This window comes from Lotus japonicus, chromosome 3 (assembly GCF_012489685.1).
Source record: "Lotus japonicus ecotype B-129 chromosome 3, LjGifu_v1.2".
Taxonomy (NCBI): Eukaryota; Viridiplantae; Streptophyta; class Magnoliopsida; order Fabales; family Fabaceae; genus Lotus; species Lotus japonicus.
In genome coordinates, this window is record NC_080043.1 from 32,313,873 (window position 1) to 32,340,076 (window position 26,204).

Here is a 26,204-nt window from a genome sequence, read left to right on the forward strand (position 1 = left end):
AGCTATGGTAATAGTCTGCATTCTAACTAGATACTATCTGTTCATACACATACATGTATATTTTAGTCTGATGATTTCTTACTTGGATTTCCTCTTTGTAGACTCACTTAGAAGTCCCTGAGACATTGGTCAAGATGGGCAATTACCGGGTGGACTGCACTTGGTATCTGACTGACCCTCTAGGTGTAACACACAAAGTTAGGTATGAAAGATTGCATGGAAAAGGGTACTTGACAACAGGATGGTCACGGCTACGCAATGTCTTTTGTTTCACTGGTGTGTGCTGGTTCCTCTTCAAATGTGTGGGCAGGTCAAGATTTAAGATTGTTATTTTCAATTCTAAGCATAAGCAAATCAAATATCATGGCTGGCCCGTGAAGACAGAGGAAGATGATGTTAATAAGCTTCGTGAATACCTGTCTGTTCCACCACCTACAGTAACACCCCCTTTCAAGCGTATTCCCAACTCCACCTTTGTGCTATTTAACCATGAATCTGAAAATCCCTCCTTCACTGTTACCCTCAAAGACCATCATGCCAAAGGAAGCCAACTGGTAACTTGCTGTTCTTTCTATATTTATTTTCATCAGCATTTTTAATTCTTGTACCATGTAAGCAAGCATATAACCCATGTTTTATGCAATTTCTTAGGACCTACCTGTGAAAATTGGGAAGCACTTAAAGAAGTTTGGATCTGATCCAGTGTTTCTGAAAGGTCCATATGAGGGTCTAAATGATAAACTGGTGGAATGCAAACTCATTCATGGCCAGGCGAAGAGAAAGTTTGGTAGTGGCTGGAGGGAATTCGTTAGAAAGTATCAGCTTGCAGAAGGGGATGTCTGTGCTTTCAAGTTTCATTACATGAATCAGAGAATTGTGGACATCATGATTGCCTTTGCTGATTAGGGTGGAGTGGAGATGGAAACTGGACTGGCTGTGTTTTTTTTTTTTGCTGAAATTTATAATTTGAACCTAAGCTATACTGTTTGGTAACCGTACTTTTATGTTCACCGACATGTTCGGTGACGTTTTGGAACAATTTCGGTAGCTATTGCTGATAATCTTTGTTACTGTTCTTAATTATTAGCGATAATTTTACGTTTTGCTAGTTTAATTTGTCATGTTTGAAGTTGATTTCTACTGATGATATGTGCTAACTGGACCAAAATGAAAACCTTTGGGACTATAAAAGGATCTAAAACGCAGTTTATATTGATCAATGGGCTAACAGACCAAAAACAAAAACTTCATTGCTGGTCTTCACAACAAAAGGCCAAATCAAAAAAAATTTTGGGTTCAGCCAATTCTTATTGTGAACAAAGGCAGCTTTAATGCAATCAGTGATCAGCTATTTTTTTTTCTGGTTGTTGTAATTTTATTGTTTGATCATTTTATTTTGAACCTCACTTGTAACAGGCTCCTGGTTTTTGGGCTTGACCCTTTTGTGAGATGAACAACACTCTGACCCAAAAAAAAATGCATGAAATAAGTGGACACATATTGTAAAGTCTGCACTTATATTGTTTTTTCAGAAGATGTTTTTAAAATATAATTTAATAATTTTTTTCCTTCACACAAATACATAATTTGTTCCAATATCAAAATCAAACTGACTTAAAATGAAATGCTTTCAATTATTTCCTAAACTAGAATTTCTATTGTGTCTCCTATCGACTGCCGCCAACGTCGATGAAAATGTCGGGAGTAAGCCAGAAGGTCCAGCTTGAAATAGAGTTTGCATCTGAACTCCTTGGTAAGGAACCTGGACGTTTTGGTGCTGTATAAACTGTGGAAACACCTGAACTCCATTAGTCATATTCACGGCATAAGTAGGTTGCAAAAATGGAAGTCCAGCTGAAGCACGAACAACAGGATAGTGGACTTGTTGTACAATAGGCTCCATGTTATAAACCTGTACCTACCCAGATTATGTCCACGAGAAAACAATTTAATGAGAAACTTGAGTAAACACCACTGAAGGGAAAATAAATAAATTATACAACCATCCTAATTACCTGATTCACAGATTCTTGGGTCAAAGGTATTTCCTGTGGATGCTGGGGCAACAAAGTAACTCTGTTGTTATCCACATCACCGCGACCTGCATTATTCGGTGAACTCTGAGTCTGCACAGGTTATGACCAAGAATCAGAGACTCACACATTGATGCATTTAAGTAAACTTAAAAATAAAAAGATAATGAAAAATACTCACCACTTCATTCACAGATACTTGGCTTGAATGAATCATGACTGGGACTTCTCGCTGCTTAGATTTACGCTTATTTTGTTTTGTCGACACCGTGTTCTGATTTGAACGCTTGTTCTGCAAAATTTGTAAGCACACATCACTCTAAAAAGAAAACTTGAGCACAATGCAAGAAAATTTAAGATGAATGACAAGCATTTCATTTACACATACTTGGGTGGATGAGGAGTCATTTCCCTGCTTCCGTTGCTGCGATTTAAGTTTACTTGCCACCGAAGCCCCCTTATTCTGCCGATCTACGCTGCCAACGTTTGTCTGTAAATCATTTCAATTTTAACAATTATATATCCAAATGCACAAGCAACATGATTATGATCAGACCAGGCAATAAATATGGTGAATATCAGAATCACCTCGTCGTCTGTGCTGTCCTCAATTCCTTCACTTGCAGATTCACCTGTTTCACTGTTATTGACTTGATCAGGATAAAGCAAAACCGGGCACGTACGAATCGTGTGTCCAATACCCCTGCAATTTGAGCAATGCCTTCTCTTGGTGACAGTTCTGGTCTTCTTGGGGGCACCTCTACCCTGTACAACAGTTGGATCACCCACATTAAAGGCTGCACTCTTTGTTGTACAACCCGGTTTGCGACTCTTCTGAACATCCCTCAACAGCTTATAAATGTCTTCCATTACACTTGAAAAATCATCATCCTTTTCGCATGCTATTTCTGCGAGATAGTTGCATGCGGCAGACATAGCTCCTTTTCGCAACAATTTCATATTCTGTGAATGAATACTAGGCTCTGAAATTGAATACACATGAGCAGACTTGGCTGTTTTCAACCACCTCTTAGAAACTAGATTGCTTGGAAATTCATCAATATACTCACTTCTCATCCCAGCTATTATATGAGAACAAGGGATGCCATAAAACACAAAATAACCACATTCACATACAAACTTTTTCTGGTTCTTATCATAAACAACAATATATTCTTTTCTGCGATTGCTAATTTTTCTCATTTTCATCATCACAATATTGGCCACCTCAGAACGCTCCACATTTAGCCCCAGGGCATCCTCAATTTGACCCTTGACTTCCCAAAACATGCTCCTTGTTAATATTTTGGCAGCTCCATACTCAATGCCACTAAGTGCTGTTGTCATAACAGGCTCACCATAAGAAGACTTAAAATCAGATTCCAACTCATTGTGCCTGTATTTCTTCATAGCCCGCTCAAAATTGAAAAGAAAATCCAACAAGGAACACTTACAGTGCAGATAATTCTTTATGAATGAGTTAATACCTTCACATAAGGATGTCGTCCTAATACCGGCAAAAAATTTGTCTTGCATGAAGGTGCTTGCCCAAGAAGCTCTTGTCTCATACATCGTATCAATCCATGGATTGTTGGCTATACCATATTTCTCAACCAGTTTATCCCACTTCTCTCCAAACTTGTCAGGGTTTAAGTTAGCGTACACAAATAACTTGAATTCATCTGCAAAATCAAGATTTCTAATATTTTTCAAAGCATTCTGGTGAATGTGCCATGCACATTGACGATGCGTGGTATTCGGCCACACAACTCTAATAGCTTCCTTCATTGCTAGATCTCCATCTGTAACCGCCACCTTAGGATGCCTGTTAAACATTGCTTCAGTCAAGGTTTCCAAAACCCATATGAAAGTCTCAGTTTTCTCATCATGAACAAGTGCAGCAGCAAAGATAGTTGTTTGCTTGTGGTGGTTGTATCCACAAAAAATCACAAGAGGTTTGTTATACTTGTTCTTCTTGTATGTGCTATCAAAGGCAACCACATCTCCAAACACGTTATAATCCATTCTACTGGTTCCATCACACCATAGCAAGTTAAGGAGATTACCTTGTTCTGATTTGTTGTACTTGAAGAAAAATAGTGGGTCAGTGTCAAGTTTTCCTTGTAAATAGGACAGCGCCGCAACTGCATCACCATCTTTGACTCTTTTCCTTTTTTGCTTGTCTAGGTGGTTGGCCAAGTCCTTGCCGGTAAAGCCTACCGACTCAGCCCCACCTTTTTGGCCCATCATCACCTCCATAATATTGCGGGTCCTCACACCAAATAGGTTCATACCTTCTGCTTGAGCTTTGTCCCCTTCACTCAATTGCCGGAATTTTGGAATCAAATGAACATGCTTATATGGTGTTAATGGGTGATTGTGTTCATCGCAAAAAAAAACCACTTTCCACCTTTTACTGCTAGAAAAACAACGAAATCGAATTCTAGCAAGGCAACCCACTCTAGTAATAGGCTTAGGTTGTTTTCTTCTGCCACTATTATGCATATGCTTCTGATGCCTTTGTCCAGCCCTATTGCACACCACCTGTCGTGAGATAATCTTGCCATCATCATCCTTGTATACATCATCTTTTCTTGGAGAGAATCCACGGATACGAGCATATTTAGAATAGAATTCACATGCTTCCTCCTCAGAAGAGAAATCCATCCCTCTAATGTCGTCTGCAGACAATTCAGTAATCCTTTTCATGACTTTAACTTCTACATCAGAGTTTTTTTTACTGTCATTTCCAGTTTCAAACATCTCATCGACATCCACAAAATTTTCCCCATCATTATCCCCTTCATTCACACCCTGCTTCAAACCGTTGGCAGGGCTAGAATTCAGACTATCATCCTCATCGATGATATAAAGCTCGTCATCAAACGGATTAAGCCAGTTATCTCCTGAAGAATCATTCATTTTCCCAATTCTGAAATAAAATCAAAACCGAGGATTCAAGACATTGCTACCTAATAAAACCATACTTAGGGTAAAAATAATTAAAAATCATACCAGTTCAGGAAGCCGCAACTTCGATCCCTGCTCAATAGAGTGGTGTACAAGTCGAAACACCCGTATCAAAATCTTACAGCGACACAGACGAGCACAACCAAATTCATCAGTGAAAGCACAGTCGAAGAAGAATCACCTGTGAAACCCTCGAAATCACACAAACCAAAGGCTACCGAAGACGACAGTTCAAATAGATGAAATGAAATCAGGAAATCAATCTAGGTGACTTCAGGAACAAAACCTATCTCATGAACCCTAATCTAATCTTTCACGAACCCAGAATGTAAATTACCCAGAATGTAAATTACCTCCAAGATCTTTTTAACTTAGCTTTTGTTTTCTTTTACCTTAGCTAAGGGACCAACTTATAAATAAATGAAGTTAGGGGGTAAATTCATGATTTACGAAAGGCTACTGCTATTATTCCGGATTTAAAAAAATCGAAACAAAAGAAATAATGTTATTGGTCCAAGCAATTCCTGTACGCTACCCATAAAAAAGTTGCGGGCACCACAGAAATTGCCTATAATATAAAGACCATTCATGTGCTTCACCAACAGCTTAAATTTTAGGGATAATTGGTTCTTGATACTGTGAAAGCACTGGTGGAGAGGTAAGTGTGAAACCGCTGGGAATGCCTCTCTCAAGTTTCAACCAAGTCAAATAAGACATGCGATTGAGGCATGGTCCTCTTTTTGCTTTGTCCATAATTTTGTTTTCTTTGTCACCTAACTTCTCCATTGGAGCAAAAGGAGCAAACATGCAGAGATGTTTTTCTTCTAGCTTTTTGACTTCTGTGGCAAACGCGGTGATAATGGAGCTTAACAAATTGTATTGAAAAGGGAGAAAACATAAATATAAGACATAGTAATTGAAATGGGAACGGGTTTTGTTCCTTCAATATCCTGGTGGGGCATATAATGATCTTATATGTTGATCAATAATCATTTAAAATCTAATTACTGTCAAGCCGATGGGATTTGAGGTTCATATAATCATATTAGGGGTTAAAGTGCTTCTTTTTGGACTTCTTGTTCACTGCTTTTTCCCATAGTGTTAATGTTTGCTCGTAGTTTTAAGCAGTCATTTGTGATCATTAATCTTAACGATCATGATTTATTTTTGAATTTGATCCTCTCCGGCACTTTTTTCCCTTCAGCACTTCTTCTAGCCATTGATTTTTATATTTAAAGGCTTGGATTAAATATTAAGAGATAACCTGAATGATTTATTGGGGATCTATCAAAACACTGCTGCACATGCATCCCGCAGGACAGAATCCAGTATCTTTATTTTTAAGTTCTTATTAGATCTAATAATTAATGGTTATGATTAAAAGATAATAAATGATATAACATATGACTTTTTATTGTTTCAATTATGACCATTAATTATTATATGTAACGGTCATAATTTATTCTCGTCAATCTCACATAAAAAGATCGTTCATATTTGATGTTTTATTTATGTTGTATAAAATCTCTTATTCAAGCTCAAACAGAGTTACTTCAACAAGTTAATAAATTGAGATAAAAAAGTAATCATAATTCCAAAATCTAGTGGTTTCTCTTAATCTTTTGTGGCGAAGTCAATCAAGGAGAAAGTAAAATGATAGTGTTTAAGTAAATGAACAAACATACTTGTTGTATTTACAGGCATAATGAGAGACATACTCGAAGTATTCAGCCTTAGTAAAATCTTTATATTCATTTTCTGAGAACATTGTAATTGCCTTAAAAATGTAGAGACTTAAATTCGAGATAAACTTGCTCTTAGCATTCCTTTGGACCACCTTAGGTAGTATTACTATTAGTCCTAGAAGCTTAAAAGTTAAACTGAGAAGCGAGTTGAATTTTCCACTTTACCCATCCAATTTTCATACCTGCTTTCTAAAATCCTAAAAACCTCATTTCTCTTTCACCTTTCACCTTTCACCTCTCACCCCTCTCATAGTCTCATTTACCAAGTTTTCAAAACAGGTTACACTATCCCATTTTTAAAAATTCAGTATCTAAGAGCATCTCCAACAAGAAGATCTTAATTTGGGATTTGACTCACATTTTGTGAGCCTATATTGCTACATAAAATTTAAGACATTCATAAGGTCAAAGTGCACATTTTGCTCAAATAGTTGGGATCTTATTTTACTTTTAGTTGGACCTATAATACTCAATATATTTATATTATTTATTTTCATCTAATATTAAATTAAATTAAATTATTAATTCAATACAACTTAATTAATATTTAAAAAAATATATAATATAAGTAAATTTTATCATGGTAGGAAATATATAATTAAAATTCAACATGAAATAGAAAATAAATTATTTTATCTAATTCTTTTTTTTATACATAGGAAAATGACAAAAACAACAAAACGCCTGACTCATCCTGAAGGAGCAGAAACTGCAACTCAGGGCCTGGTGTGCCTACAATAGTTAAATCATGTATGCGACTATGTAATCCTTCCTTTGCGAGCCAATCTGCCACCGAATTGTGCTCCCTCGGGATCCAACTAACCAGAATGCGCCACGACCTATTAATCAGCTCTTGAATTTCATGCAACAGCTGAAGTTGATCATCGAGCACCACCCTTGTAGTGTCCGTAATAGCTGACGCAAGATCTTTGCAGTCAGTCTCATTTTATATAATTCTAGTATTGAATGAGAGAGAAATAAACATTATTTTATTTAAAATCTCATTTTTGAAGGTTGCTGAGCTAAGGCTTTGCACCACCCATGTATGATAGCTCCATGGTGAATTTTTGTTAAATCCAAATTTTATTTTAAAATCTCAACTTAAGATCTCTATTGGAGATGCTCTAACAAGTTTGTAAAAAATGAATCCGGAGTGTTAAAAACTCATCATGATTAAATTTGGAGTTCTAAAGGGATGAAACTCAAGTATTTTTGAAAGTTGCCAATAGTATTGGAAACTTCTTTCATATCTTAGACAATACTCAGGTTTTAGGTTTCTAAGATCCCTGAACATTTAACTTTCCACAATGGGAACATTTTAGATATGGAAATATCTTTCAAATTTAGACTCCGAATCAACAAGCCTCATTTATATTTCGGATTTTATTATTTTTCATAGAAATATTAAGTTACCACACATTTAATCGAGTAATGGGTTCCTAAATAATGATTCAAGTGGTAAGAGTTAGGAGATATATAGATTGAGATGTGCGAGATCCAAAAATTAAATCCTGAAGAGTGTGATTTATCTTTCTAAGTCATAGCATTGCAGTATTTTACTACATTAAAAGAAGTAAAAAATTGAGTAATGAGGATGAGAAATACTCCCAACCGATAAATCTGATTTATGCAGCAATTGTTTACTCGGGACCGACCCATATATTCTGCGGCATTTGCTTTTCCTCTGTAGTTCTCGAAGGTCGGCAATTCTCTTCTTATAAAACTATTTTGCTGCAACCAAAATCTGCTTCTTCATCTCTGCATCTCCAGAGAAGACGTGTCTCGTGTACGAAGTTATAATATAATATTCTAATACAATGAAACAGTAAAAAAACCACAAAGAATCTCAACTGCTCAAGCTGTAAAATATAACGGTTCTTAAGTCTCAACTGCTTGATTGCAAGTGTATATTAGTGTGTGTTTGGAAAACCCATTTACGATCCACGTTTGACTCCAATCCACATTTACAGAAGTAAGAAATAGTTGCTTTTGAATTTCTAGATCCACGTTTGGCCTCTCCAGATTTGAAACCAAACACACACTTAATGTATGATTGGAAATCACGTTGAAGTCAAAATTACGATAGAATCTTTAAAAACAAACGAATATGAACATGTTCAAAAATCTTTCATAGTAACTTTTATCTTTACAAAAATTACAAAGAAGTACATCTTCCCTTAATGTAAAAATTTACCAAATTTTCAAAAATACAACCAAAATATTGCAGCAGAAGCACAGCAAATAATTGCAGAGAGAGTACTGCTTCACAACAAAGGAGGCAACTAGCAGCTACACTTTCTATACCAAATAAAAATCTTTACATATGGGAAAAACATCTCAACCATCATGCTTCAGATTATGACGTTGACCTTACACGCATTAATATTCCTCTAGTTTCAAGTCAATCAGTACCTCTCCCACAAAATCTGCAAATTTGTTCTTCTTTTACAAACATGGAGGGCCACCTCTCTGCTTTCTGATGCACCCTCATCATCCCCATATATATTCTTTTACTATTGTCTTGTTCCTGTTAACATCCTCCTTATGTCCAGACACTGTTCACTGCCTTGATAACCCAAATGCAAATTTCTTAGGATCCATCGATTTCCCTGATCACTAGACTTACACAGCAGAAACATTGATGTCGCTGTCCACATCAGAGAAAGAAGACATTGTAACTTCTCTCCTATAATGGTTTCAATGTCCAAAATAATCTCAAAACTACCACACAATGCCCAAAGAGAGTTTAGTACACTTTTGTGACATGTCTTTAAACTATTTTGATTCTGAAATCAAAATTAATTATAAGGAGATGCAGTTTTTGGGGTTTTTTGGATAACTGAACTGTTAAGTATAAGAAAAGAAAAGTTGGTACAAGCATGCTAGAAGCTGAGTAGATCCTTTATAGTCTTCTTCACTAAGAAATTTCCAAGCTCTACATTTTCTTTGTAGTAAAACCAGCCTTAAATGTTCCTTGGGGACCATGGTGTTGATTAAGTCACATGTAATAAAGTTTTGATTAATTGAACCAAAGGAAAAAGGATTAACCACAGCTAGCTTGTACTCAATACAACTCATGACAATTAGCAACGGCAGGTGACATGAGCCCACCTTGTAAACACACTTTTGTAGGAATGTGTAACATGCCAAAAATTCATGTTATAATGCCCCCAAATTATAAGCTTTTCAGACTTACACCAAGCTAAATCAGCTTTGCACCGTAAAGTTAAAGACAGGAAAAAGAAACCATAATGGGTCCAAAGGCAAAGCATATTTTGAGTGGTGCCATCAATCTAGCCATATATCCCAGCTTTCTTTCTGGCCAATTAAATAATAACATGGGTGTTGAAAGGAAAAAAATCAAGTCAGTAACAGCAGCAATTTCAGAGCAAGTTGATGAAGGTAACACTGTAAACTTGTGTTGATAATAGTATCTTCAGATCAGTTTCTGTCTTCCATCAGAATCGATTCTAACATTCAGAAACTACTTATTGAAATTTCAATCAGAATTGATTTTGACTTTAGAATCAATTATAAAATGAAAGTGTTCATGTAGTAAAGCTAAGGTATACAAGCTAGGTCAAGAGAGGCCTATCTCAACCCTAGAATACATATAATGAGAATGCCTATGTCATGGTTTGGGGACTCGTTATATAATCGGCCCAACCTAACTCGCTACACATTACATCACGTCTTTAATTGATCTTTACTTAAACAGTTCATCATGACATTCATGTCTTAACCACCAATTGAGGAGGGAATCGCTCACAACAGATCCTGACTCTTCACCGACTGAACTCATGCTCGTTGTTTGAAAGTCTCGTTTGCCTTGGGTCTTCGCATTACCTTGGTTTCTCAGGCCCAATACGCCTTAAGGAGATTAGATTGGTACATTAAACTAGACCGACCCAATACCAGAACCGAAAGGATTTGAGTAAATTGATTATTGATGCTACTCAGAAAAAATGCAGCGTGCTGTATGTAATCAACCATCAAGAATCACGAGAATACAGAGGCATTTGTGGTTTACACAAAAATGGAGCAGAATTAACAAACTGAAACCAAAAGAAACACCTTCTTGGACCTTCCATGGCAATGCTAATACAATCCAATCACGCTTCTTGCAATAGACTGTGCCTGGTTGGACCTGCCATTCACAGACCCATTTCTCCGGCCACCACCTCCCATGGGAGCCAAGTAGAACCGTAATAGGCCATTGTCAACGCTGCTAGGAGAGTACCTTGCACTTCTGTTCCTTTCCAGCACAAACTCATCTTTACCTTTCTTCCCATTCCCATTACCCTGAACACCATTAATGTTCCTCCTCTGACTCTGAGTGCCTAATGATCCAGTAAAAGCTTGAGTATTTCTCCAACTCACAGAACTATTGCTCCTCCACACCCTGCCACCCAAACCACCACCCCTCAAATGATCCTCTGAGAAGCAGCGCTCAACCCCATTCACCCTACTACACTTACCATCATCCTCATCCTTGTTCCTACCGCGCCGGTGAATCAATCCCCAAATGCTCCACCTCCGTGACTTCTTCTCCTCTTTCCTTTCACCATTCCCATACACTTCAGAACAGCAATCATCCCCTCGATCCTGAAACCCCATTTTCGCGCCATGGATGAAATCAACACCAGCAGCAACACCAGCAGCAGCAGGAGTAACCTTGGCATTGCCAATAATGCTGCCATTTGAAACAGACCTGATCAACTCATCACCACCAATCTCACTTTTTCTTGCCGAACTAGACCTATCAAGACTCTTCCTCCTCCTTGATGATGAATCGGAGTAGTACTCTCTGGTCTGCGCAGACCCTCCCGGCACGGCATCATCCTCAACCGGAGGCTCCTCAACTGGAATTTGAGCATCAGTCCTCAACACATTCACCGGCGGTGGTGGAGCGTCCTCAACCACCGACAGCATCGTCGGCATCCTCGGAAAACCTGCTCTTCCGATCAAGTAACCGTCCAGCGAAGCCCGCGGCTCGTCAATGGAGTACCTCGGATCATCGGACGACATCCGCCCAGCGTCAAGCGAGAACCTCGGCCCAGCGGCGTCCAGTGAGAATCTCGGGTCAACGTCGCAGGACCGCCGTCCGAACCCGTAGTCCGCGACCTCCGACTGCGTCTCCCGGAAATGCCGCCCGGTTGGCTTCCCCGCCGGCAACGCCCCTTCCCGCCGCTGCTTCTTCGCATCCTTCTGCTTCTGCCGCCATTTCTGAAGCTTCTTGCTGAAAACCGAAGCCGCAGACCAGAAGCTTCCCTTGGGTTTCTTCGTTTGTGAAGAATCCAGATCTATGTGGTCCTTCATCGTCTTCAATTCCTCTCCTTCTTCTTCAGCAATTTCAATCTCCTCGCTCACACTGCACACATTGGGTTCAGGTTCCTCCTCCACAACGATTATCACGTCCTCGTTGTTCTCTTCTTCTTCTTCCTTTGGTACCTGAATGTTGGAAGAAGAGGAAGCTTGATTTCTGCAATCAACGGCTTCAATCTTCTTCTCGTTGTTGCTGTTGTCTTGGTTGAAGAGGTTAAAGTTTGCGCCACGAACCCTGACGTCGCAGGATTTTCTCTGGGGCTCAAAGGCTCCGGAGAGAGCTTCGTTGGCCTTGGAAGCGGAAAAGGATTTCGAGCGGCGGAGCTCAGGGAAGAAGGAGGAGGAGGATTGCCGGAAAACGGATCTAAGAGCGGCAGCGGCAGTGGAGGAGGTGGACTTACGGGCAGGGACGATGGAGGAGGAGGAGGGGGTTGTGGGGTGGAGGACAGTGAGGCGTTCGCAGAGGCATGAGGGGCAGAAGCCGGTGAATTGTTCGTCTGGGTGGCGGTGGCAGGAGGTGGAGGGACGGTGAGGCTGCGGTGGTTGTGGTGGTGGTGCGGGATTCATAACCGGTGATAGGGTGTGCTCATGTTATGGTGAGAGAGGAGAGAAAAGAGAAAGGGTTTGTTTGGTTTGCTTGTGTGTGAAGTGATGCTGAGGAATGAGGTGAGTGAGTGAATTGGATTATGAGAGTGATGGGAAGAAAGAAAGAAAGAAAGAAAGAAAGAAAGAGAGAGAGAAAAGTTGCAGCTTGGTTGCTGGAAATGTTTGGTTTCCAGGGACAGCCAGGAAACAAAAAGTGTGGTGAGAGAATAAATGGAAGGGAAAAGAAAATTACACCACAATCTTTTTCAAAGATTCTTTTTTATTAAATTGTAAGAACTGTTAGGCTTTGTTTGGCTGTATAATGAAGAAAACATATTTTACACTGCATTTCTGGTGGTTTTTAGCCACTGTAAAACTTAGCAAGTTAGAAACCGTACATCACATTTATTTGGAATTACTAGTTGAATTTTCAAAAATTATACAAGTGTCATTATTTAATTCAAAAACTTGACAAAATGAATATAAAGAACTTGATCTAAGTTTTTTTTCTAAAATAGATGGAGAATGGTTTTAATGTCAGCTATTAAGGATTCTTCCTTAAGCACTCCGATCACATCCCTCATTAGCATGGACCAAGACTTCACCTCCGCCATCCCTGAGTGCAGCAAAAGTCCACGATGCTCCAAGTTGTATTTCGCTACCAGCATGTGCCTCCATAAGCTATCCATCAGTGTCGTACCTCCATGCCCACTTCAATAAAAAGGCTCTATTTTTCCACTCTATGTGTCCCAGTCCCAGACCTCCGTGTGCTTTGGACTTGCACACTAGATCCCATGGCACCCATATAATTTTCCTCTCTATTTCTTCTCTCCTCCATAAGAAGTCCTTGTAAATATTCTCAATTTGACTAATAATCCCTGTTGGAGCCTTGTAAATATTCATCCAGTAGATTGGGATTGGCATGAGGGTAGCTTTTAGGATCACTAATCTTCCACTAACAGAGATAAATTAAGAGTTGTAGGACCTTCCTTTTTTACTCAGCTTATCTAGTATGGGTTCCCAGAACGCGAGCCTTTTTGGGTTACTTCCTAGTGGCAGTCCCACATATGAAATGGGGAAAGAGCTCACTGCCCAACTGTTAGCTTGAGCTGCGTCATTAACTATCTCTTGATCCATGTTACATCCAATTAAAACAGACTTTGACATATTCAGTTTCAACCCCGAGGAAAACAAGAATGAGAATAGGGCGTGGCAGAGACGCTCAAGTTTCCCTTCACAATTTTTACAAAAAAAGCAACGTATCATCGACAAATTGCAATATGATTCTAAGCTAGATTGTGTCTGATTCTCACTCCACTAAAGAGATTGTCTCTGAGAGATCCTAAAAGTTGATTGAGCATGGAAGATAGACCACTTACGCATAAATTGAAGAGGAGAGGTGAGAGAGGGTCTCCTTGGCGGAGTCCTCTTTGGATGTCGAAGAAAGCCGAAGGTGAACCGTTAACAAGAACGACCAAGGAAGCTGAGGAGATGCAGTGTTTGATCCACGTGATCCATATATCTCCAAAATTCATCTCCGCCAATAAGTCAAGTAGAAACTTCCATTCCACTGTATCTATGCCTTGGCAAAATCCAATTTGAGGAAGAACCCTCCTTCCGGTCTCTTCTTTAGAAAATATGCCACCTCCGATGCAATTAGCATGCAATCCTCTATTTGTATCCCTAGTGTGAAGGCGAATGGTTCCTTGTTATGATTCTCGGCATGAGCTTCTGCAATCGTGAAGCTAAAACTTTTGCCACAAGTTTATATATGCTCCTTACAAGGCTTATAAGCCCAAAATCAGCAACCTCTTGTGGACAATGCTTCTTTGGAATTAAAGATATAAAACCCGCATTGTGTAATGCCCCGATTTATCGAGTGTCACACAGTAACCAAATTACCAATTTTCGTAAAGAATTTTCGTCGATTCAATTATTAATCTTCAATTAATGACAAAGGTTCATTTATTGTGAATTCTTGAAAACTTAACCAAATTAACTTGCGGAAATAGATACCATCGTAAACCTCGACATTAATTAATCCATGGAAATTAATAAGTAATATGGAAAATAATAAGTAATCGTCTGAATGGAACCTCAATGTAAAATTACATCAATCCTTTAGAAAGGAAATATCCAAATGAAAGAAAATAAATAAAGTTCGGTGCCAACCGGTCTCTCAAACCCAAAAGTAGAAGTACGAGTCACTCAGCCCAACCCTAGTCATCAAGGAACCTGTCCTCCGTGTAAGCCTTCAACCCCTGGTAGATACCCCCTTGACCATTCTGGAACTGTCGCTTGGTCCTAGCAGTAAAGCTTCGGAACCTCAGCTCGTCATCAGATGGGGCAACCTCATTCCAAGGATCGCCTGTCACCTTTGGAAGCTCTTCCTCTGGTACAACATTCACCTCTTCCTCCTCTGGCTCCGGCTCCTCATCATCTTCATCTACTTCTTTGACCGCCAAACTGAAGAACCCTCTAACTTTCCGCTGCGCCTTTCCCTGATCCATAGCCACCTGCTCGTCAAGGTCGATCTCTGGGTCTGGCATCGATGGTGCACTAAGCTCTACTGGTGGCTGGTCATGAACGACCTCCATATCCTCGGAAGGATCCAGCTCCTCCTCAGACACTTGCACAGATGATGTCCTAGATCCCATGTCCATAGGGAATTAGAAACGAGGGGGTGCAAATGGCATCTTCACCCTCCCGTTCTCAAGCTGCTGGACCTCGATGACTTCTCCCTCCTCGTTGCGACCCGAAAATGTAGCACCGCCGACATAGATGCGACGTACCTGGTGTGAGTCGGACACCCAGGCCTCGTCATTCTCCTCCTCATGGAGTGTCAGCTACCACGAACGAACCACGCTCGTGATCAGAACCATCTGCCCCCCCCCCCCCCCATAACAACAAATAAACACATAGAGATGGTCAGATCTCATGCCAGACGCACAAGTAAATCACAGATCACATAATATCACATGAATAAATAAGAATTATAGTTTCATATCTTAGTTAGCAACCTAATAGTTTAGTTAGGCTAATGACCTCACCATTCACGCAACCACCACATCACCTTGGCCAATCTCGATCATCCGCAGATGAACAATCTCGAGGGGACCACACAGTCAACCCACAATTCTCGGGGAGACCACACAGTCAATCCCTAACCCGTGACTCAGTCAGGGTTATCACATAGAGAGCACACATTCAATCCATAAATCCTCACTCGCGTGCAAGTAACTGTTTGTCTCTAACGACACCATCGTTCTCATGGTCCATAGCCTACTCTAGCACTATAGCCATAAAATACTACTTGCAAGCGAAATCTCATTTTTAAGGTATAATAGCAATTATCATGAGTTGATTTATGTTATTAAGTCTTCATGTTAATTATGTTCATCAAATCACATAAAGTTTCACTTCATCCCCACGAGGATGTTATTTCCAACCAACTCTCACATATAACAAGTATTGATCAAACCCTAGAGAGTTTATGATTTGACCACACCACATCAAATAACATTTCATCCATGTTTCCATAATCTCAATAATAAAATCAGCAACAAATAATCAGGCCAACAAGTAGATAAAAAGAAACGAGAAAAATCCGCTGAAACCCCTAAAATAGGGTTCGGTCGTGGCCTCTTTGGAGCCTAGGGTTTTCCAAAATTTTGATCTTGTTTGATCAAGTCTCTCAGGCCAAACTCCAACAAGGTTTCATCATAAAAATACCATCAAATATTCAGATCTAGTGCATGTTATACAACACAAATCAGATCTAGGCAAGATAGTGAAAAATAGCAACTTTTGACATGTGATTATCATGGAATCATAGCATCACGTAAGGAGCATGGAAAAAACAGAAACTTCACATAATAATCATGCATAAAGAGAGTTCCCTATCATACAAATAAACCCCTCATGGCATAACTCACCCAAAATCACATCTTTTTCACATAAAATCATGGATTTTCGACATGTAATCACCTAGACTCTACCCTTACTAGATCAGCCCTCACCTTAGTCTTTGGAATATGGAAAGAAGATGAAAAGATGAAGTGGTTGATCCTTGCTTCCACCTTGCTCGAGTTCTCCCTCTTCCTCTTGATCTCCTTCACCAACTTTCTCTTCTTCTCCTTGCTTCCTCTCCCTTTCTCACGCTATCTCTCTCTCTTTCACGCACCCTCTCTTTCTTTTCTCTCTACTTTCTTTCTTCTCTCTTTCTTTCTTTTCTCCCTCTTCCTCTTGCTCTCCAATCAGTTTTGTGGAAAAAAAACAACTTTCCCACACTCCCTCACAATAGTCGACGACTCCCTCTTAGCATTAGGGTTAATTTTTTTTTTTCAACTTCTCACCCAAGCCCAAACCCAACTCATTAATATTATTAATCACTAATTAAATAAAATTAAACCAAAAACCAAAACCCCCTAAAGCTCATAAGTGGCCGGCGGCCACACCAAAACTAGGGCTTCCAAAACCTTTTTTTTTTCTTTCCATCACATGCTTAATTGGAAATTAAATCAATTATTCAATTTTCTTATTTAAAAAAGACTGAAATAAATAAATAAATAAATAACATAAACCTCTTCTTTTATAATAAAACTCAATCTATTTAAATAAACTAGATTTTTCCCAAATTAACCAAACAATGCAAAAGACATCTTTTCTCATCTCTTTTCTCAAAGTCACGGCCATCATTACTTGGCCTCCAAGCAACACACAAATCACCTTATTTTTGAGGTTTACAACCCCACAAAATAATCACTTTCAAACACCAAATCTCATTTTTCTCAAACTAATGAATTCCACATACATCATCAATCACATACACTCATTCTTCACTAGAATTTCACACTTATTATTCATTTCAAATAATAATAATAATACTTAATAAAATCAGGGCTTACACATTGAGGCCCTTGACAAGCTTTCTGTTTGAATGAAATTCCGCAAAGAATTGACAACCATCCTGTACGAATACAAAAGAATGGCTACGGGCCAAAATTAGCAGTCCCCAAAGTCAAGACCACCGCTATGTGATCGGAGAGCCCCCAATTCTCCACCTGTTGGTTCATTTGCTCTAAATTATTCCATAAGCCCTCATTGATTTACTACATGCCTAATATACTCCAAACACCCCCATACCTCGGACTAAACCAAGTGAAATTTGAATTTTGGAGCGGAAGATCTAAGAAGTTGCAATCATTCAAAAAATCAGAAAAGGCAATATCAATACCCCATGTTTCCCCACTCTCTTTTATGCTTAATATAGCATTAAAGTCCCCTCCTAAAATGCAGCAGCTATTAAGTAAATTTATCATCGATCTAGGTCAGCGAAAAAAGGTCCTATTTCCACCTCCTAGTTGGGCCCGTAAATATTACAAATGATGCACGCCAAGTCAGGTTTTTTCAGTTCAACAGAGAGCAACGACATCATATCTGTTTTAAATATCCGAATGGTTGTCAAGGTAGAAGGTATCCTCATAGTTAATAGGCCTCCTACAACGTCTGTTGCTGGTACGAACTCCATTTCAAAGTTCAACGAGTTTGCAAAGCTCTGAATCACTTTCTCCTTCAGCGCATCTAGTTTTGTCTCTTGTAGGAGGATTAGTTATGGCTAAAGCTTCCTCAAATGCTCCTTGACCTCTCTCATCTTCTCTGCACTGCCCAGTCCTCTGACGTTCCAAGAGAGCCACTTCATTTCCATGGTCCAGATTGGGGAGAAAAGCCTTTAAATCTTCCTCTATATTTTCAATAGCCTTTGAGTCTGGCCCATCGAATTCTAGTCCCAAAAATTTCCCCAACAGCCACACTTTGGCAGCTCTGGTGAAATATTTCCGATTGGAACACACCCCTTCGCCCTGAATTGCTAGGTGACAAGGCGGAGCTCACCTTTAGTTTCCTTCCTCGTTTCTTATCACACCGAGATGACTTGCGTTGTATCTCCTATCTTGATGGATTCTTGAGTGCTCCTACCCTTCCTGGGTCTGCCTCGTTTCTTTGTTGTGGTTGGTGAGGGGGATGAAACTACCTCAGGATCAAGTGTCTGAATGTGAGGTTGTGGAGAAAATTCACAAACATTCTCGTTGTTGAGGGCCAATAAGTTTTGTGGGACATTAGGCCCAAGAAATAGAATTGAGCCTGTTAGGAGGCCCACGCTCTTACTAACATCACCTCTCCAAACATAACCTGATTTTGCCCCAAAACCCTCTACATTTAATATTACATTCCTAACAAACCATCCCTAACACACGTCTGAGCATCCCTGGCTCTCATCTTGTGCACCTTGCGTAGTAGGCCCCCTAAAAGATACCTTATAAGATGATAGACTTCTGGGACCTGCATCCCATAGTCCTGACAACGCCATATTTATCCTCTTGTTTTGACCAAAGACAAGAATGATGCCTCCGTGATCAAAGGCACACCCCTGCTACCTCAACCAAGGCTGATGAAATTTGGAAAAAATTCCTGAAGTGACCTTAGCTACTAGTTGACCTTCTGACATCCCTTTTTTTTCAATTTCAGGCCAGGCAAGTTCCACCTCTTCCAGTATCTGTCCAGTCTTCCCACCTACCATCTCCATTTAGTCCCCTCCTGTACAATCGTTGATGTTTTCCTCGAGTGCCTCCTCTACCACCGTGCCCTCAGTCTCCGATCCGCCGTTAATGTTGACATGGCTGAATGGCGCCGGTTCCCATTGCTCTACTCGATCCTGCTCTGCCACATCGGTATCCACCACCACTATGATCACAAAAACCTTCCCCCCCCCCCCACTATGAAGTGAATAATTTTCTTATCCAGTGTAGGCGAAGATGAGCAGATAAGAATCCTTGCTCTATCAAACCTCGCAAGAGACGCAGTTTCTTCGTCTAGACAAACAAAGTCTCCCAGGAGGCATGCCACTTTGGAAAAGAAAGCAGTGTTCCACGCTCCTAGTGGGACATGCATCACCCTGATCCAAAGAAAATGGCAGGTTGGCTTGTCCAGGACATTTGCTTGTTTGATCGGTTCAAATTTCTCATTTAAGTAACCTCCTCCATCACCGAGAAATTCAAACATTTCTTGTTGGCTTTTGAAGGCTATGACTACCTCATTTTCCCCCATGGATATGACCTCTGCATTGTGCCAACCACGATCCTAAAGAAAGGTCTTCACTGATGTGATACTGTGACTTCCTCTCAATGCATCAATCGCCAATTTCCCGACTCTTTCGCAATCTTCCTCATTGAAGCTGAAATTTTCTGGTATGTCGGGTTCATCCTCTGTTTTCCTGTTGTCCTGGTCTTCCATGTCTTCCCTGTCTTTTCGGACCCATATCTTCCTCCGATGCTCCAAGCGTGCTCCTTTTCCATTACCCCTTCGTCCTAGAGGAACGAAATGATATTTTGCAAACGAAACCTTTAAAGGAACTCCGTTGAGGTCAACGCCATTAATACGAAGAAGCGTTTTCCTTGCATCGCTATGTTGTAGAAACCTTGAAAAACCAAATTTGGAGTCTCAGTTTCGCTTCATTTCCCTTTGCACGAACAAACCCAGCATTCTTCCAGTCCCCTTGAGGAGGTTCTTAACCTGGGTATAGGTTGTGTTTGCTCCTAAGCCATCTAGGAACAAAGTTGAGTGTTCTCATGTTCGATTTCGTTGCTCGCGTCCTCCCTTCAATAGTCTTTTAGATGATTTCGCTCGAAAGTCGAACCTCTAAGGTTAATTACCCCTCAGGGGATCATCGTTCGCCTTCTTCCCTGAAGATTGTCGAAGCTTCTTGTCCTCGCCGATTGTCCCCTGCTCACTCCCATGGTTCCCTAGAGAGAAGGTGGAGTAAAACTCTCTAGAAAACTCAGTCCACTTTATATATAGATCATATGCATTATATACTATTTTATTTTCACCTTAACCATAATATTTTAATAAAACACATATCCTTTCCTAATATAATGTTATTTCCATAACACTTAAATTATGAGTAAAAAACCCGAAATAATTTATTTGATTACTATATTATTTTCAACATTTTAGGTAACTTTTTCATCTTAGATTTTCGATGTAATGTTTAAGAAAATATTTTATCTTCAAATAAAAATTTACAACAACACCAGATTAACTGAAAGACTATTGTTATAATTAGCAAGAAATATAATTTTGTCTCTAAATTAAAATAAAGTTTAGGTAAATGTCGTATAAATATGTGTGCTTATGCGAATGTGTAACAACTATTTTAACCAAAATCTTCTAATTTAAGTAGTTATTTTGGAAACTTTGACCTTTCTTTCTAGTTATCAATTAACTTATCAACTTTTCTGCTACCTTGTTAGCTATTATCCCAATCACAATGTACTCTTTTTCTAGGTACAAGTTGGGTGACAATCATTTTGAAGTTGGGCACATCCACTTCATTATGTGGAAAACACTCTCCATGTGTTTTTTTCTATTTATGAAACTTGAACCCTAGACATTATTAAGAGAAATCAAATATGTATCACCTTAAGCTACTACATCATGATGGGCGAAGTCTACTATCAGTCAGTTCAAGATGTACCCCATGGTAGTTCATTAAAAAGTTTGTGTTTAATGATAATAATATCATTTCACAATTTTACTTTCCAAAAAAAATTCTAGTACTAAATATTACTTCCATTCCCTCTTCTAGCCTTGCCACATCCCCGGACCACAATCGTCTCTCATTGCAGCTGTCTAAAGTCGTTGCTCAAGTAGCACCTTCATCATGATTGTGTTTGAAAAAATGAGGGAACAGAGTGGAGCTCTTGTCAGAGAAACCCAACACAACAAGGTTAGTGGTATGCTGACGACGAAAGGACACCCTAATCGTGTTTAAAATATGAAAGAAATATGGTGGAGCTTCTAATGGGGTAGCATGATACACAGAGATGGTGGTACATTGTTACAATGCTCATGACGATGGAAACTTAAATGTCTTTACACAGTTTGTGAAGAAAAAAATTCATTATGGTCGTGTTTGAACAAATGATGGTGAGAGGTTGGTGGAGCTCCTAATGGGGAAAATTTGTTTGGTGGAGACTGTGGTACATTGAAGTTATTAATGGAGGAAGCTTGAACTAGATCACACCATTTCTGAAGAAGAAAGGTCTCGTGTTTGCGTTTAAACAAATGAGGGATATGGGGTGGAGCTTCTTACGTGAAGCCCAACACGATGAAGATAATGATTTAGGTGAAGAAGCTGGTGAAGGAAGGTCACATCGTGACGGGTGCTATACGAGAGCGTATGGACGTCATGTCTGCATGAGGTAGTTTCAAATGTGGCGACAATAGGTATAGGTATTGATGAATGAGTGGTTGAGGTTAGAGGTGGTGAACTTAGTCATGTATTGGTGCAAGTGTGCAGATATTTTGATGATTGGTACTCCTCCGTTCCATAAAGTTTGTAGTTTAAGGTTGTGACACAAAGACTAAGAAAGCAATTATTGATAGTATAATTTGACTAGATTTCCCTGATTTAATTTTACTAGTATGATGTGCAACTATTAAATTATACTTAGATAGAGAAGAATGTAATTAATAGAGAAGAGATGTAGTTGGTTAATATGAAAGGTGATAAGTGAGAGAAAATGTATTAAATCAGGGTATAGGTGGAAAAAATTAGCAAAAAAATGCATTGGTTTTCTAAAACAACAAACATTTTGAGATATTGAAAGATGGTCCAAAACAACAAACTTTCTGGAACGGAGGGAGTATTTGTAACATTAATTGTTCTTTTACAACACCAATTAAAGAATCTGACAAATATAGAAAGGAAAGGTTTTAAACTTCTCATAAATAAATCATCGAGAACCCTTTGAATCAAGTAATGTAATGATTCAAGGGGTTCGCACAATCAAGAAAAATATTCTATTACAATTCACTTTTTTAGTGAATCCAACGGAAAAGATATTTTTTCATTGTGTTTGGTACTGCATGGTTCCACCCTGCAAGAACTATGAATCATTCTCTTGAAGCTCATCATCTTCATCATAAATGATTCGCTTGCACACATATTATTTTGCATACATACTGCCCTCCTTAAGCATCTAAAAGTGATATCAACAAAACATATTATCATTTCAAACATTCTAAATAGTACACATATTGGATCATGAACTGTGTTAACTATCAAAATTTTCACCAGAATAGTGTGTACATATATGTGTGTGTCAAAATTTTCTTCTTGTAAGCAATGAAATTCAGAATTAGGTTGACTTGAAAATATGGGTTGAACCATTCTTCAAATAATCTGGAACATATAATCAAATTTTCATTGATTCAACAGTAAGCAATGAAACTCAGCATTAAGTTGACTTGAAAATAAAAACAATCAAACATGATGATTTTAAACCTTTTTATTTTTATTTTTTTATCATATCTAATTGAAAAGAAAAAGTCTTAACTTTTTACCGTGGGTATTTTAATGAAGATATTAAAAGAAGCATCTATGTGTTCCTAAATAAAACCCAAGAGCTAGAGTCGACTAAGTGAGCAGAAAGCTTAGAGTATTATTTCAGTAGAAAAGTGAACATGAATTAAACCCTAGTTATAGATGAACTCAACCTGGACGACTTACTAAGTTGACTTTGTTACATTAATGGGAGAGGAAATGAAGGGTAATAATAAATAATTCTTTTTACTAGTCTTGGGGGTTAAAAAGAGATGAGTCGAGATTCCATCTCATGTTTGGTTGTTTTCCTTTTGGGCTTTCTTATTTGATTTATTAGTATCTCATCCAGCTTGGAGGCACGGTTGACCCAATCCAAATCCATGACGGTCCACTATGTGAATAAATATAGGAGTTTAGGGTTTCAATAAATATAAGAGTCTAAAATTCGAAAAGGATTAATTTAGACAACATAAAATTTTAAGGTGAATATTTACAAAAGTCAAACAATTATTGTGGTGGTATGGTCTTTTTCATTTTTTATGTGTATTAAAGAGATTCACGTTTCCTATCATTTCCGTCCAAAACAATCACGTCATTTCCAATATATAAATTTATTGTTATCGGAATTCATATTAAATATATTATAACATATAATATTATTACATGTTATATTATAATATTGCAATATTATATTACTATTATAGTATATTACTATTTTATAATATATTAAAGCATTATATATTTTATTATATTATATGATATTATATAATATATTATTCACTTTGGCATATGCTAGCATAATATTATTCACTTTGCATTTTTTTAAGACATTTAAATTCTTCATTTTTTCTTTGGTTATCATCAGAATTGTTTTTAAACACCACTCTTTTCGTTATATTCAATTTGGTTAATACACCTTTTGATTTACATAGAGAATGGGAGACATTTAAGATGAGATGAATCATTTAATTTTTATTTCATTCAAAAAAAAAACTGAAACTATTAATGCAATTTTCTAGTACATAAATATTAAAAGCGTCTTTACCATTAATGCATATCATTGTGTGTGTGTGCGCAAAGTACATAAATATTAAAAGTGTCGCCCAACTACGAAATTAGAAAAACTCGTCCTTTTGGGGGACGATTTTCACAGAAAAACAACAGTGGAGTGTAAACTTTCATGACGGTTTTTGCTAATTTCATAGTTAGGGGACGATTTTCGCAGGAAGGGAAAAGTTGGGGGACCAAATGTGCAATTAAGCCTAATGAATATGTGAATGGTTAAGGAAAGAGGAAGACACCACGACCTGAGATCGATAAGCCAATGAACATCACTAGATGAGCACCATTGATTTAAGAAGTTTAAAGTAAGACCGAGTTAATTTTAATAAGAAAAAAAACTCCAATTTGATCAATCTTTAAAATTTTCCTTCTAAGTAACATTGTTCCAATTTATGAGCTAAAAAAAATTGCAACTTTTGAGATCATGCTCACATTGATTCCTAGAAAGACTTAACATAAAAAATGCTTAAGACATTAATTATTTTCTATGTAAAAGTTTATATTTTGACATAAGCAAAGAACGCCTAAACAATACACAAGAAAAGCAGCCTACCAGCTTCACATAAGAGAAGAATGGTAAGGAAAAAAACTATTTGATGTAAAACTAACACTGACAGTGTGCACACATTAAATTTGAAGTTATTTGTGATACAAATATGATAATATATCTAGGTTTCAATACGTTTCTTACACAAATGTCATTCGGCGATTAGTGGGAGAAATTTGTGTCCTTACTATTCTTACACTTGGTTAAATTTTTTTTGGTATATTTAATGTAACATATCTAGGTTTCAATACTTTTCCTTTCCAAGAATGGCTTGACACGAACTGTGCAAGGAAAACACGACTCATAACATTTGGTAATGACATGGCGTTGGGTCCTATTATTTCTAGAACTATACTAGGTTCTTTGTGTTCTACTCAAAGAGCATAAAAGTAGATACATTTTAAAATCCCTCCCCCATTGAACCAAATAAAAAAGGTTATTTACCCTCCTTTCCCCTTTATTTGTTCATCTTAACCAAACCAACAACATTTAAAATCACCTCTTCCCTTCACCTCCCCTCTCTGATGATGCTTATATGTTGAGATATAGGGTTTGGGTGCATGCTACTTTGACTTCAATCCTTTACATCTTCTCATTTAGTGTAACCTTAGAAGTCTCCACTTCCTTTTACTATCAAACCCAACATCCATGCCCATTTGTCTCTCTCATTTACTGTCATCAAAGTGCACACCACACACCAACTTATAAGATATTTTTATCTTCATATTCATCACTACCAATATCACAAAGATTAGCACATTCTATATTGTCATTCACCCTAACCCCTTCCTCATATGGTTCGTTCAATATGACACCTTCCTCAAATCATTCCCCTTCCTTTACACCCCTACATTCAATGTTCCACATATACGTGAACTTCACACCTACTAGGTAGTGCATAATTTTCCATTTCAATTGTATCACGGTTTAATATTAATTGCTTCAAACTAATCTCAACTTTGACTCTTAGCATATTATCGGCTTCTCCTTCTAGCTTTGGCTCTTAGCAAAATCTATAGCTTCAAAAAAACCATCTACTGATGTCCAACCCATGGAAGACATGGACCTCACCACCCTTGTAGTGTAGTGTTAGTGCTTCTTCATATGAGCCCTTATGGTGAAATTCAATAGAAAATTCTATATTTATAAGAAAATAAATTAAACCATACTAATCAAAATAATTGAGTATTCCCAATACACTTTGAACATTAAGTATCATTCAACCACAACACAAATGTTGGATCCTATCAATGAAAAGACTTTTCGAAAACCACTCAAATACCTAAAAATAAAATGGTACTCATACCCTATCTTCATTACAAGCTTCACAAAATTTAATATTAGTTTGTACCTACCTCAAATGAATGGAAGTAAATAACTAATTAAACCATTGTTATAAATGCAAATGTTCTCGACTTCCCAAAATACTACATCGAATTAAAATTGAAATATAAGATATATTGCCATTAGTTAATGGCTTAATTGCACTTTTGGTCCCCCAACTATTGTCTTCCTGCGAAAATCGTCCCCAAACTTCAAAATTAGCAAAACAC

General features: G+C 38.2%; 3 protein-coding genes across 3 annotated transcripts; all 3 read right to left on the reverse strand.

Moving 5' to 3' along the window:
• Positions 1 to 1,544: 1,544 nt before the first annotated feature.
• Positions 1,545 to 3,134, reverse strand: LOC130748479 (uncharacterized). Its single transcript, XM_057601707.1, has 5 exons — positions 2,622 to 3,134; positions 2,422 to 2,523; positions 2,215 to 2,325; positions 2,016 to 2,126; positions 1,545 to 1,918 (listed from the first exon to the last, which is right to left on the reverse strand). Exons 1-5 carry the CDS (start codon positions 3,108 to 3,110, stop codon positions 1,631 to 1,633), a joined length of 1,101 nt encoding a protein of 366 aa, XP_057457690.1. The 5' UTR covers positions 3,111 to 3,134; the 3' UTR covers positions 1,545 to 1,630.
• Positions 3,135 to 3,189: 55 nt separating this feature from the next.
• Positions 3,190 to 4,955, reverse strand: LOC130743976 (protein FAR1-RELATED SEQUENCE 5-like). Its single transcript, XM_057596180.1, has 2 exons — positions 3,261 to 4,955; positions 3,190 to 3,213 (listed from the first exon to the last, which is right to left on the reverse strand). The coding sequence occupies exons 1-2, from the start codon at positions 4,953 to 4,955 to the stop codon at positions 3,190 to 3,192; spliced, it is 1,719 nt and encodes a 572-aa protein (XP_057452163.1).
• Positions 4,956 to 10,279: 5,324 nt separating this feature from the next.
• LOC130749369 (protein OCTOPUS-like) lies at positions 10,280 to 12,867 on the reverse strand. The gene has a single exon (XM_057602714.1). The coding sequence runs from the start codon at positions 12,638 to 12,640 to the stop codon at positions 10,847 to 10,849; it is 1,794 nt and encodes a 597-aa protein (XP_057458697.1). The 5' UTR covers positions 12,641 to 12,867; the 3' UTR covers positions 10,280 to 10,846.
• Positions 12,868 to 26,204: the final 13,337 nt, after the last annotated feature.

Bases quoted from the DNA above. Each gene is read 5' to 3' on its own strand.
- LOC130748479 (XM_057601707.1), bottom strand. From the start codon at position 3,110: ATGAGAAGTGAGTATATTGATGAATTTCCAAGCAATCTAGTTTCTAAG. The intron at 2,326-2,421 runs GTATGTGTAAAT...CAAATTTTGCAG, and splicing joins ATGACTCCTCATCCACCCAA to AACAAGCGTTCAAATCAGAA. The intron at 2,127-2,214 runs GTGAGTATTTTT...TAACCTGTGCAG, and splicing joins AAGTATCTGTGAATGAAGTG to ACTCAGAGTTCACCGAATAA.
- LOC130743976 (XM_057596180.1), bottom strand. From the start codon at position 4,955: ATGAATGATTCTTCAGGAGATAACTGGCTTAATCCGTTTGATGACGAG. The intron at 3,214-3,260 runs GTGGCCAATATT...TAGCAATCGCAG, and splicing joins TAAATGTGGAGCGTTCTGAG to AAAAGAATATATTGTTGTTT.
- LOC130749369 (XM_057602714.1), bottom strand. From the start codon at position 12,640: ATGAATCCCGCACCACCACCACAACCACCGCAGCCTCACCGTCCCTCC.